The sequence below is a fragment of the Lissotriton vulgaris genome, chromosome 2_1 (assembly GCF_964263255.1).
Source record: "Lissotriton vulgaris chromosome 2_1, aLisVul1.2, whole genome shotgun sequence".
Lineage (NCBI taxonomy): Eukaryota > Metazoa > Chordata > Amphibia > Caudata > Salamandridae > Lissotriton > Lissotriton vulgaris.
Window position 1 is genome coordinate 31,757,797 of NC_141687.1, and position 13,051 is coordinate 31,770,847.

Below are 13,051 nucleotides of genomic sequence, written 5' to 3' on the forward strand. Positions count from 1 at the left end.
TCTCCTCTGAGTGAATGAGACACACAATAATATGAGTGAAAGAGGCACAGCATAGTAAGAGGGGCGAGTCACACAATAATATGAGTGAAAGAGGCACAGGATAGTAAGGGGCGAGTCACACAATAATATGAGTGAAAGAGGCACAGCATAGTAAGAGGGGCGAGTCACACAATAATATGAGTGAAAGAGGCACAGCATAGTAAGAGGGGCGAGTCACACAATAATATGAGTGAAAGAGGCACAGCATAGTAAGAGGGGCGAGTCATACGATAATATGAATGGATGTGATACACAATAATATGAGTGAAAGAGGCACAGCATAGTAAGAGGGGCGAGTCACACAATAATATGAGTGAAAGAGGCACAGCATAGTAAGAGGGGCGAGTCACACAATAATATGAGTGAAAGAGGCACAGGATAGTAAGAGGGGCGAGTCACACAATAATATGAGTGAAAGAGGCACAGCATAGTAAGAGGGGCGAGTCACACAATAATATGAGTGAAAGAGGCACAGCATAGTAAGAGGGGCGAGTCACACAATAATATGAGTGAAAGAGGCACAGGATAGTAAGAGGGGCGAGTAATACGATAATATGAATGGATGTGATACACAATAATATGAGTGAAAGAGGCACAGCATAGTAAGAGGGGCGAGTCACACAATAATATGAGTGAAAGAGGCACAGGATAGTAAGAGGGGCGAGTCACACAATAATATGAGTGAAAGAGGCACAGCATAGTAAGAGGGGCGAGTCACACAATAATATGAGTGAAAGAGGCACAGCATAGTAAGAGGGGCGAGTCACACAATAATATGAGTGAAAGAGGCACAGGATAGTAAGGGGCGAGTCACACAATAATATGAGTGAAAGAGGCACAGCATAGTAAGAGGGGCGAGTCACACAATAATATGAGTGAAAGAGGCACAGCATAGTAAGAGGGGCGAGTCACACAATAATATGAGTGAAAGAGGCACAGCATAGTAAGAGGGGCGAGTCACACAATAATATGAGTGAAAGAGGCACAGCATAGTAAGAGGGGCGAGTCATACGATAATATGAATGGATGTGATACACAATAATATGAGTGAAAGAGGCACAGCATAGTAAGAGGGGCGAGTCACACAATAATATGAGTGAAAGAGGCACAGGATAGTAAGAGGGGCGAGTCACACAATAATATGAGTGAAAGAGGCACAGCATAGTAAGAGGGGCGAGTCACACAATAATATGAGTGAAAGAGGCACAGGATAGTAAGAGGGGCGAGTAATACGATAATATGAATGGATGTGATACACAATAATATGAGTGAAAGAGGCACAGCATAGTAAGAGGAGCGAGTCATACGATAATTTGAGTGAAAGAGGCACAGCATAGTAAGAGGGGCGAGTCACACAATAATATGAGTGAAAGAGGCACAGCATAGTAAGAGGAGCGAGTCATACGATAATATGAGTGAAAGAGGCACAGCATAGTAAGAGGGGCGAGTAATACGATAATATGAATGGATGTGATACACAATAATATGAGTGAAAGAGGCACAGCATAGTAAGAGGAGCGAGTCATACGATAATATGAGTGAAAGAGGCACAGCATAGTAAGAGGGGCGAGTCACACAATAATATGAGTGAAAGAGGCACAGCATAGTAAGAGGAGCGAGTCATACGATAATATGAGTGAAAGAGGCACAGCATAGTAAGAGGGGCGAGTCACACAATAATATGAGTGAAAGAGGCACAGCATAGTAAGAGGGGCGAGTCACACAATAATATGAGTGAAAGAGGCACAGGATAGTAAGAGGGGCGAGTAATACGATAATATGAATGGATGTGATACACAATAATATGAGTGAAAGAGGCACAGCATAGTAAGAGGGGCGAGTCACACAATAATATGAGTGAAAGAGGCACAGGATAGTAAGAGGGGCGAGTAATACGATAATATGAATGGATGTGATACACAATAATATGAGTGAAAGAGGCACAGGATAGTAAGGGGCGAGTCACACAATAATATGAGTGAAAGAGGCACAGCATAGTAAGAGGGGCGAGTCACACAATAATATGAGTGAAAGAGGCACAGCATAGTAAGAGGGGCGAGTCACACAATAATATGAGTGAAAGAGGCACAGCATAGTAAGAGGGGCGAGTCATACGATAATATGAATGGATGTGATACACAATAATATGAGTGAAAGAGGCACCGCATAGTAAGAGGGGCGAGTCACACAATAATATGAGTGAAAGAGGCACAGCATAGTAAGAGGGGCGAGTCACACAATAATATGAGTGAAAGAGGCACAAGATAGTAAGAGGGGCGAGTCATACGATAATATGAATGGATGTGATACACAATAATATGAGTGAAAGAGGCACCGCATAGTAAGAGGGGCGAGTCACACAATAATATGAGTGAAAGAGGCACATCATAGTAAGAGGGGCGAGTCATACGATAATATGAATGGATGTGATACACAATAATATGAGTGAAAGAGGCACAGGATTGTAGGAGGAGTGAGGTACAGGATAACATGAGTGGATGAGACGAAGGACTGTAAGAAAGGTGACACAGAGGACAGAAGAGAGACCACATAATAAGGCGGGATACAATAAATACTAAGAAACTGCATGATAAGAAGGGGCAATATCAAGAACAATATTAGAGGATGATAGAGTAGTATGAGAGAGAGGTGGGTGTACAGGATCCTAAAGGGCAGTGTTATACAGGATAATATGACTGAACGGGATACCGGATGATACAAGAGGATGGTATACAGGATAAGAAGTGAAGACAATGTACAGGATAAGAACAGTGAGTAAGATACAAGGGAATAAGAGTGGTGAGGTACAGGACAGTAAGGGGGGTAAGAGACAGGACAGGAAAGAGAGAGCAAAATAAGATGAGATGAAATACATAATAAGAATGTAAGAAACTGGATAATATGAAGGAGGGACATCAAGGACAATATTCATAGGATCACAAAAAGGAGTGAGATACAGGATGACGCTGTCCCAGAAGCCTCACCAGGGGTCCTCTCGGTTCAACATGACGCTGTGCTTGAAAATCTTTGGTGATGTTGGGACCTGCAATCAGTAACAAAAAGTTATCAGCCTAGTGTGGTGTACTGGTGCTCATTCAGCAGGCCTGTTCTACACTCGCCTGTCCTTCAGCAGGTGGTGAAGTGTAGCCCTCCACCACTAATTCGGGTGTACCCTCCGTTCTATCCCTTGGCTCAGTCATACCTCGCATGGTTAGCTGGATGTGGTTGGGGGGGGGGGCAACTAACACATGGCATATCCCAGACTGCACTGGACATGCTAATGTACCTGCTGCCACGTCTCCTGAAACTGTGCATTCACAAAGTACCCTGAACTCTTATTTCCTCACAGACAAACTTAGGTATATTTAAAGCAGTTAAAACCTTTTGTGCTTAGCCCCCATCTTTGAGAGATAAAAAGTCTTCCATAATAACACACTTTCTTAAACACAAATGTGAGAAAGTGCCCTCTTTCTTGCATGGTATGCCCCCACTTTTTGCTGATGTTCTTTGACTGAGTGTCCCCTGGGCCTGTGTTCATTCCCTAAAACTGCATTGAAGCCTAAACCCAATGGGCATCTCTGGCCACATGTCAGCCCCTGGTAAAAGGTACCACAGGTACCCAAGGCACTGTGTGAAGCTATCAACGAAATGAATCTTGGAATCCAATAAAAGATAAAAGTCATGCTTAGCCACACCTCCAGCACCGTATCTCCCTGGAGATTGCAAACAAATCACGGGCGATATTAAGTATAGGGAGGAGCAGGCCGTTGACCATTCCGAGGGGGGCACACCCACTGAGCATATAAAAGACGAAGATGGTACCACCAACACATGCCTAGCTGGTCATACCAACAAGAATAAAGCCCCTCTTGAGGTGCTCAACGCAACCTGCTCACTGGTACCAGAGGTTTTGTCCTTTTCTAACTACAGCCAGTCCAAGATAAGCAGGCGTCCATTGTCTTTCAATTATACCGAGGAGCGGGGGCACCGAGTACACTCTCGATACTTTCTTGGAATGTGGCCGGGTTGGCTAATAAATTGGATTCCGCAGAGTGGGTGGAATTCATTGAGGAATATGATATTTGTCTGTTCCAGGAAACGTGGGCTGGAGAACAACACTCCCGTACAGGGTACGCAACCTTTGAGACAATGGCAAAATGGGGTGGGAAGGGACGACCGTCTGGTGGTCTGTCGATCTGGGTAGGTTCCCCTCTTGGATGCAGGGCAAGAAACCTCGAAACCAACTCACCGGATTTGCAGTGTGTTGTCCTAGAGTGGGCATCCGGTGTGAAAGTAGCATTAATAAATGTATACTCCAGACCAGTTGGCATTACGGGCACTTCGGGAACTATCGAGGACTTCTCTGCGTTTATCGATTGCACTACCCTCTGCCCATCACTCGTAATTGGGGGGGACTTTAACATTCAGTATGAGCCCCTCCCGGATCATATGGGAGGGGTAACTAATGAAGAGGATGATCTCTGGGAGATACCCACTTTGTTGGGCCCACCTGTAAAATCATGGTCACCTTTAGTCACTCAAATACTATCTTTTACCTTATCCCACTCGTTGAGGGCTTGCAATGGGCGGGTTAAGGGAGACATCCCACCCCAGCCCACCTTCAATAGACCAGGGCACGAATCGCGGATAGATTATATCCTGGTGTCGATAAAGGATTGGGCTAAAGTGAGGGACTTTACAATACTCAGTAGGACCGACAGTGACCGACAGTGACCATAATGCATTGTCAATGAGATTTGTTGTCCAGGGTGTTCCAATAGCAAACACAGATAAAAATTCAGCATTCCCTGAGGGTCTAGTTGCAACCAGCAACAGACGCAGAATCAGGTGGCCAACATTAGTGCAGAACCCACAAAACATCCAGAGGCTCTATGAGGCAGTGGTCCCTGCCCTTGAAAAGGTTAGGGATCTCTTTCCTCAGTCACCCACTCCCGATAGGTTCAGTGCGCTTGGGGATATTCATTCCGAGCTCTGTACCAATCTAGCAGAAGTATTGAACCCGGAGGCCAGAACGAAAAAGGTCAAGAGGAGAAGAGCCTCGTGGTTCAATGCTGCTTGCAGAAGAGCAAAGGCTGCCCTCTTGGAGTCTCTTAAAATACGGGAAACTCCTAGTAAGATCAGGGTTAAACAGATGGCCTATAATTCCATCATTTGCAATGCCAAAATAGAATGGGACCAGGACAACTGGTCGGAAATGACGGCTGCCCTAGCAGTCCATGATGCCCTAAATTCTGGCAGATCGTCAAGCACGGTTCAGCTGAACCAATAGTGGCAGTAAATGCAAATATTTCTGCCACTGTGTGGGAGGACCACTTTAAATCCTTGTATAGTGCGCCCGACCAGAGCCAATTAGGGAATCCACCTGAACCTGTAATGGATCGAACCCCTGAAAGCCTACCCCAGATGGATGAGTTTACCCTGGGAGAGCTTAATACGGCTATTTTGGGTCTCACGGCCTGGACAAGCTCCCAGGTGATCTTTATAGGCACGAAGTTAAGATCTGGGCCCCGTACCTGAGGGTGCTGTTCAACAATCTTGAACGGCATGATGATCCCCCCAACTTGGCTGGGGGCAGAGATAGTGCCTATATTTAAGAAGGGGGTCGCCTCTGCTCCCAGCCAACTATAGGCCAATAAGCCTGATAGATGTTTCTCAGAAACTCTTCACCAGGCTACTTCTGGATCGTCTGTCGGAATGGATGATGGATCACGATATTCTGAGCCCACTCCAGGCGGGATTCAGAAGGAAGATCTCCACCACAGACCAGGTCTTTCCGGCTCACCCTCATTTTTTGGAAAAAGGTACAGCTGGAGGGTGGCAGCCTCTACACTGTATTCGTGGACCTGAGGGCGGCCTTCGACCTGGTCCCCCGCAGAAAACTCTGGGAGGTGCTGGCCAATCTGGGGGTCCCGAGGGGCTTGTTGGAGATGATTATTCGTCTCCATACTGCCAACTTTGCTCAGGTGAGGTGCGGTAAGGATGGGGCGTTGTCAAATCGATTCCCCGTTGACAGGGGGGTAAGGCAGGGTTGTGTGCTTGCACCGACCCTGTTCTGCCTCTACGTCAACGGGGTAATCGCCCACCTCAATGGGGTTGCCAACTCAGACGCTCCTAAGCTGGCAGGCAGCAGGGTGCCAGCGATCATGTTCGCCGATGACACCCTGCTGCTCTCGAAGTCCCCAATGGGGATACAGCGTGTCCTAAATGAGTTTGCGGATTGTTGTGGGGAACACCGCTTAGAAATCAATACCTTAAAGACAAAATTTATGGTCTTTAATTCCCCACCTAAATTACGTTTTACACCTACCATTGGCCAGAGCAGACTTGAAAGGGTACACACCTTTGAGTATCTTGGGGTCGTGTTAAATGAGAAAATGACTTGGTGCACACACCAACAGAAAGCACTACTTAAATTGACCCAGTACTCGGGAGGGGTTTTGAGGCTAATAGGAAATAACAGGTCATCTATCAAACCCGTCGGCCCGCCACTCCAGATTTACAAGGCACAGGCAAGGGGGGCCGCAATGTATGGTTGTGAGTTATGGGGTCACGTAGCTTCCCCAGACCTGGTGAAAGAGGAGAACAAGTTCATTAGGCAGGTGGCCCGACTTCCGCCCAGTACGCCCCTTGTCCCACTAAGGTTAGATCTAGGGCTGCGACCTCTAAGCGAAGAACTGGCACTGCGTCCCTTGGTTTATTGGCGGAGGCTGTCGGCAGTCCCGGAACTGATCAGCTACAGGCAGGGTCTACAAGAGGTCCTAGCCATGCCTAACGCTGGGAAAATTAAATGGCTAAAATTCATCAAAACTGAGCTAGAGGGCCTAGGCCTATCTACACTCTGGTCTGATCCCTCGACTGCATGTCCATTAATTTCCAGAAAAAGGCTGGCAAAGGTCTATCGCTTCAGCAAACTAGCGGCACTTTGTCGCCAGGCAACTCTGGGGACACTTACGGATTCATTTTTATGTATTAAGGATTATTACAGTTTTGAACCAGCCCTGGAAAAAATGTATCCCGTTTTACTCAGAAAACTCTACTTGCAATGGAGGCATGGGACCCTTCCACTACGAGCTCTAACTAGTAAGTGGAGTGATCCAACAATCAGTTTATGCTCGGCTTGTAGAGTGGCCAATGAATCAGAACTCCACATGATCTTTTTCTGCCCGGCCTATAAAGCTCCCCGCAAGAAATGGATTGTCCCTATATGTAGGAGCCTGGGGTTTGCGGAGTGCTTGGCCTCGTTCAGAGTACCTAAAACAGACATGACTGATCACATTGTCTTTGCTGTAGCCAAATATTTAGGCGCAATGTGGTCCCTGAGGATACAGTGCCTTAAGGCTGGTCACTGACTGTAACATAAAAGCTGAAACTTTGTATATGTAAAATTTCTATGCATCCGGATGAATTGTGTTGTTTTTAAATGTTTTATCGTTTTTACAATTATGAATTGTATCTTGTGCATCTTTTATGGTGATAAAATTACAGAAATAAAGATTTATGAAATGAAATGAAAAAGTCTGGTTTAATATATGGGGCACAGTACTGCTGTTGCCAAGACCAAGGTAAGAATGTCCAAGCAACAGTTACCTGTGCTGCAATCACAACTGCATGGTATGAGCCATAATCAAAAGTACACAATGTCATTAAAAGGGTAATGTACAATTAAATGGGAAATACCAAAAGGAAAATACAGAGAATGTAACACATCTCCTTCCTTAGAAACATTAAGAATGAATCATAGAACATTTAGAAACACGTCTCACATTCCAGACTTGTCCATCTTGAGTGACCACACTATTATGATTCACTCTGACAATTTTCATGGGTCTGCGAAACTTAGTATCATTTTTAAGAAGAGTTCCATGTTTTCGTATTCTAACAAATTCACCAACTGCAAATTTAGGTATCTTAACCTTCATGCAAATATCATAAGCATTCTTACTCTTGTGTTGCTTTACCTCAACTCTACGAGCAATGTCTTCTTCATCTAGCTCAGAAGACTGAACTTTGACAATTTTTTTAAACCACCAAGGGCACAACTTAGAAACTGGATCTCTACCCTTGAGCAAACGGAAAGGTGACACTTCAGTTGTTTAATGGGGAGGTATGCGGTATACCATAATTTCCCCCTTAATTTGTCTTTCCAATCGGCACCAAAATTCCGTGCCCAAAGTATGTTTTGCTTGAGAACCCTATTGAACCTCTCAACATGGCCGTTCCCTTGAGGTTCATAAAGTGGTGTAGTGATATGTTGAATATTATGTAATTTTAAAAACTCCATCATCTCAACAGATTTCAACTGTACACCATTGTCTGAAATAATCACTGCAGGTGTGCCCTCCCTGGCAAAAACTTCATTCAAAAATTGAACAACACTACTGGTGGTAACACGTGGAACTAACTTTACCTCAGGCCACCTAGAGTGATAATCCACCATCACAGTAGCAAACCTGCAATCTTGTGGTAGAAAGTTAAAAGGGCCAGCAATGTCTAAACCAACCTTCTCAAAAATATCAAAAAAGGGAGTGAAGAGGTGGTGCAACAAGGCACCGCGGTGGGCTAATCCTCCTCTTATGAACGCTTAAATAATCAACAGAGACCACCTGACACAAATATACAATACATATTCCGGTGTTGTTGGAATACACTCAGTGTGTTAAAATACCCCTCACACACCAAAAGGGCCCTTGGTGTCATGCTTCATCATCGGGGTCTTCCCGCCCCCGCTGCGGGACGGGGCAGTGCTGCGACAAGCGGCTACGCCGGAGCACCTTTTAATTGTGAGTACTATGTGAGTGATGATGGAGTGAGTGTCAGTGAGGTCAGGAGTGATAGACAGTGAAATTAAAAGATACCTGGCCTGGTGTTTAGAAAAAATTATTTAATAGGCACTGGCTGGTATCGTTAAAAGGGTGAGGCGGAGGGCAAGATCGGGTTACTAGTCTTGCTCTCCTGTGTGGGTCAACATGTTTCGGGGCGGCATGCCCCTTCGTCAGGACCGGGTAGTATAGATCCCCCTGTCACTCACTAATGCGCTCCCACAGATAGAGAGTGTTGTGTTTGATCAATGTGTATAAATAATTTAAATACACGTGAAAAAAGCTCGATCAGTAATACTGATGATGTAAGCCTGCAAGGATAAGAACACAGGATTTTAGAAAGAGCGCGGATCCCAATGCGCTTTACTAGTGAATACCTGTAAGGGATGAAAATACACATAGGGGAAGGAAACACACTTTAGGCTGTTACATGTCACGCCAAAGATTTTTTGGGAGGACCAGGTTTGCCGAATATGGAAAGACAAAATATATAGAACTGTGGAGAAAAGCATTCATGGGCTTATTGCCTGGCAGGCCAAGGATTTCCTGGAAGGGCCAGGTGACTACACAGGGTGAAAATGGGAAGGGATACACACACATAAAAATATATATACACACACACAACAATATAAAGCATCAAAAACTAGCAGTGAGATGCTTGTTCAATTTTGATACATACTTATTGAATGAGGAGACAATGCCCCATGAGCCAAGCTGGGCGAAGGGTATAGAGGGTCCAACTGTGGGGAGAAATGGAGAAATAATGCCAGGACCTAGATTAGCTATTTACACTGAATGGATTAGGGTAGTGTATTCCAGGTCAGGACTGTCGGCTATGCCGTACTTACTCAACCCCCACACCTCAGTGCTTCCTCCTTCGTCAGTGGCTTCCGTGGTAATGGTAAGCCAGGGCGGGGCGGGTCTTATATAGCATGGCAGAGGCTTGTTAACATAGCCTTAATTGATTAACTCGAAACCGATGTGCGCGTTCGGTCGAGTAGTTGGGACGTGTGACCAGAGCAGCCATTGTTAAATGTCCGAGGTCGGCTGGGCTGGGGTAGATTTTAGCAAGGATCTGTTGCATTTCTCTTACGGTAGGTAGTAGTAGATGAAGGGTGTTGATAAAATGGTAGGGTACACCCTAAGTCCGCTCTGATGCTTGTATCGGCGTGTGCGTCGCCAAACGCGCCTGAGCGGTGAAGTGTATTCACTCCGCGCATGCGCAGTGGTGCTGCTTTGTGAGTATCTTGCCGCGCATGCGCGGGAGAGAGGTGTTCCTCCGTGCTGCTCGTATGGAGCCAGGGGAGATGCTTGGTATTGAACACACGGAGGGACGCATAAGAAGCCAGGCATGAATTATTGTTAGAGTGGAACATGTGTAATTATCATCTGTCTATGCAGGCAAGTCAAAACACATGTTCTCAAATCGTGTTCCTCTTATTAATAGGTGGGAAAATGAAGGGGCTCTTATTAGGTTGCAGCTGTTCAGAGGGAATAACTCTTATTTTTTGCACACAGTTTAAGAAAAAATAAAATAAAAATTAGAGATTATCATACATATTTACACGTCATGTCGGCCAGCACCACCTTGCAGGTTACTGTGATTGCTGGTCGGACACGATGGTGTTAGGTTTTACATTGTTACTGTATTCAAGTCCCGAACTGTGAACAGGCATTGGTTTAATCATGCCTTAAATTGCGACCAAGGAATATCATCGTTTAATCCTGTGAGATGCGTGCCCAAGCGATAGACCCAACGTTGCTCTTTCGCAAGAAGGTCCTTATCACTCCCGTAGGCTTCTATAACTGTCCATTGCAGGTCATCTACACTGTGACCCATTGTGGCATAGTGGGTGGCCATTCTTGTGGTAGTTTTTTTGCAACGTACGTTGCTGCGATGTTCGCCCATTCGTATCTTGACCGGTCGTGTGGTCATGCCAATGTACTCTTTCTTACACGGGCAAGTGATCAAATAGACCAAGTTCCGGCTGTTGCAGTTCGTAAAAGAACGTTGTTCCCATGTGGATTTGTTGGAAAAAGTTATATTACGACTTTTTCTTGTGTATTGACAAGATGTGCACGAGCCACATGGGTGGTGCCCTCCAATGGTTGAAATAGCAGAGGGTCTCTCGTTGGTGAGTAGTTTGGGTCTCGTGTGGACCAGCAGATCCTTCAGGTTTTTGCCACGCCTGTGTGCAAACATTGGTTTTGGGAAATCTAGTTTCCCGCAATTTAAAACTTTCCAGTGTCTGTTCACAATTTTTGTGATCTGGTTCGAGTTGGTGTTGTACGTTGTGACACAAATCGGGCGTTGGTCTTGTTCTTTTTCTGCTGTAGTTTCCAATAGGGCATCTCGGTTGTTGTTCCGTGCTCTCTTAAAACCCTTGTTGACTACCTTGCTAGGATAGTTCCTGTTACTAAGCTTAGTTTTCAAATCAGCTGATTGGGTTTTAAAGTCTTGGATAGCGCTACAATTACGCCTAAGGCGAAGGAACTGGCCGTAGGGTAAATTGTCGCGTAGATGTCGTGGATGGAAGCTACTATATAGCAACAGACTGTTTTTAGCCGTGGGCTTGAAATGAGTACAAGTCTCTAGTTTGCCATTAGAGGGGTAGATATTCAAATCAAGAAAAACTAAGTTTTCATTAGAGGCTGTGTGGGTGAACTTGAGGAACCGATCTTGTTGGTTCAGCCAAGTCATGAATTGAACCACAGAGTCTTGATCACCCCTCCAGATGACTAACACGTCATCTATGTATCTTTTCCATGTGACCACATGGTTCTTGTAGGGGTTCTGGTCGTTCAGGATTCTGGTGGCTTCGAGGTGGTGCACATAGAGCCCTGCTAGGCTCGGCGCACAGGTGCTGCCCATACTCGTGCCGTGTTTTTGTAGGTAGTATGTGTTTTCATACATGAAGAAATTCTTTTTTAGGGTCATGGAGATGCATTCTAGGACCACTTGCCTCGGGGTGTGGTACGCCCATGGGGTTGAGAACAGGACTTCCTCTATAATTTCTAGAGTCTCTTGGTGGGGGAGGCTCGTGTACAGACTCTCTACATCTAGTCCCAAAAGGAGGTCGTGTTCGGGGTCAAAAGGTATCTCTTTTACCAACTGTAGGACTGCTTTCGTGTCTTTTAGATAGGTACTTGTCTTCTGTACTATTGGTCTAAGGAAAGCATCCGCAAATTTTGATAAGGGTTCAAGGATTGATTGGATTCCCGATACTATGGGGCGCCCAGGTGGGTATGGGGCGTCCTTATGAATCTTGGGGATGGTGTAGAAATAAGGAGTTTTTGGATTCTTTTGAATCAGAAAATCGCTCTCTTGTTTTGTGAGCCAGTCGTGTGCCATTGCTTCCTCAATCATTATGAGGATACAGATCCTGACTTCTTCAGTCGGGTCTTCCCTCAGTATTTGATAATTGCGTCTGTCCTCAAGTAGTTTTCTACACTCCCTATCATAGTTGGTATATGTTTGTATCACCGTCGCTCCGCCCTTGTCGGCAGGCTTAATTACAATAGTTTCATCATTTGCCAGTTCATGCAGGGCCGTTCTCTCAGCTGTGGAGGTGTTGTTAAAGACATCCCCACCGTCAGTGGTTAGCTTCTCCAGATCTGCCATAACTGCCTTTTCGAAGGTTAACAGTTCAACCGGTAACATAGAGTCTAGAGGTGTGAAAGAGGATTTGTTTTTCAGGCCTGTATCTGTTTGGACATTCGTTTCATTGTTAGAGTCCTGAAAGAAAGCTTTTAGCTTAAGTTTTCGCGTAAACTCTTTCATCTCTTGACAGAGTTTGAATTTATCCATTTTATGGGTAGGGACGAAGCCCAAGCCCTTACTTAGGACATTCTCCTGAGCTTCCGTTAGTAGGTGGTCAGACAAGTTTACTACTAAGTTCCTCGACTGGTTGACGCTGTTTGACTCCGGGTTGATACCCCTAGGGGTTGGGCTGGCTGTTGATTCCAGTGTACCTGTGTACCTTTCCGGTTGCGGCCCTTTCTTGTTCCTTGGCGCTGGCCTAAAAAAGGCGGTTGGCCATAGTGGTTAAAAGGGGGCATTTGTTGGTCCCACGGTGGGAATTGATTCCCCATGAAGACAGGCCCTGGTGGGTATTGCATGAAACCGGGAGGTCCTTGCATGAAGGGAGGTGGTCCTTGATATGGGCCCCAAC

At 45.5% G+C, this 13,051-nt stretch overlaps 1 protein-coding gene across 3 annotated transcripts in view; it reads right to left on the reverse strand.

Annotated features, from left to right (window-relative positions):
- Positions 1–13,051, reverse strand: part of GLB1L (galactosidase beta 1 like) — a 415,681-nt gene that overhangs the window by 133,362 nt on the left and 269,268 nt on the right. For all 3 annotated transcript variants that reach the window (XM_086954375.1, XM_086954374.1, XM_086954377.1), the window contains exon 8: positions 3,024–3,082. In XM_086954375.1, the coding sequence (XP_086810501.1) occupies positions 3,024–3,082 (59 nt within the window). The remainder of the gene's footprint in view (positions 1–3,023; positions 3,083–13,051) is intronic.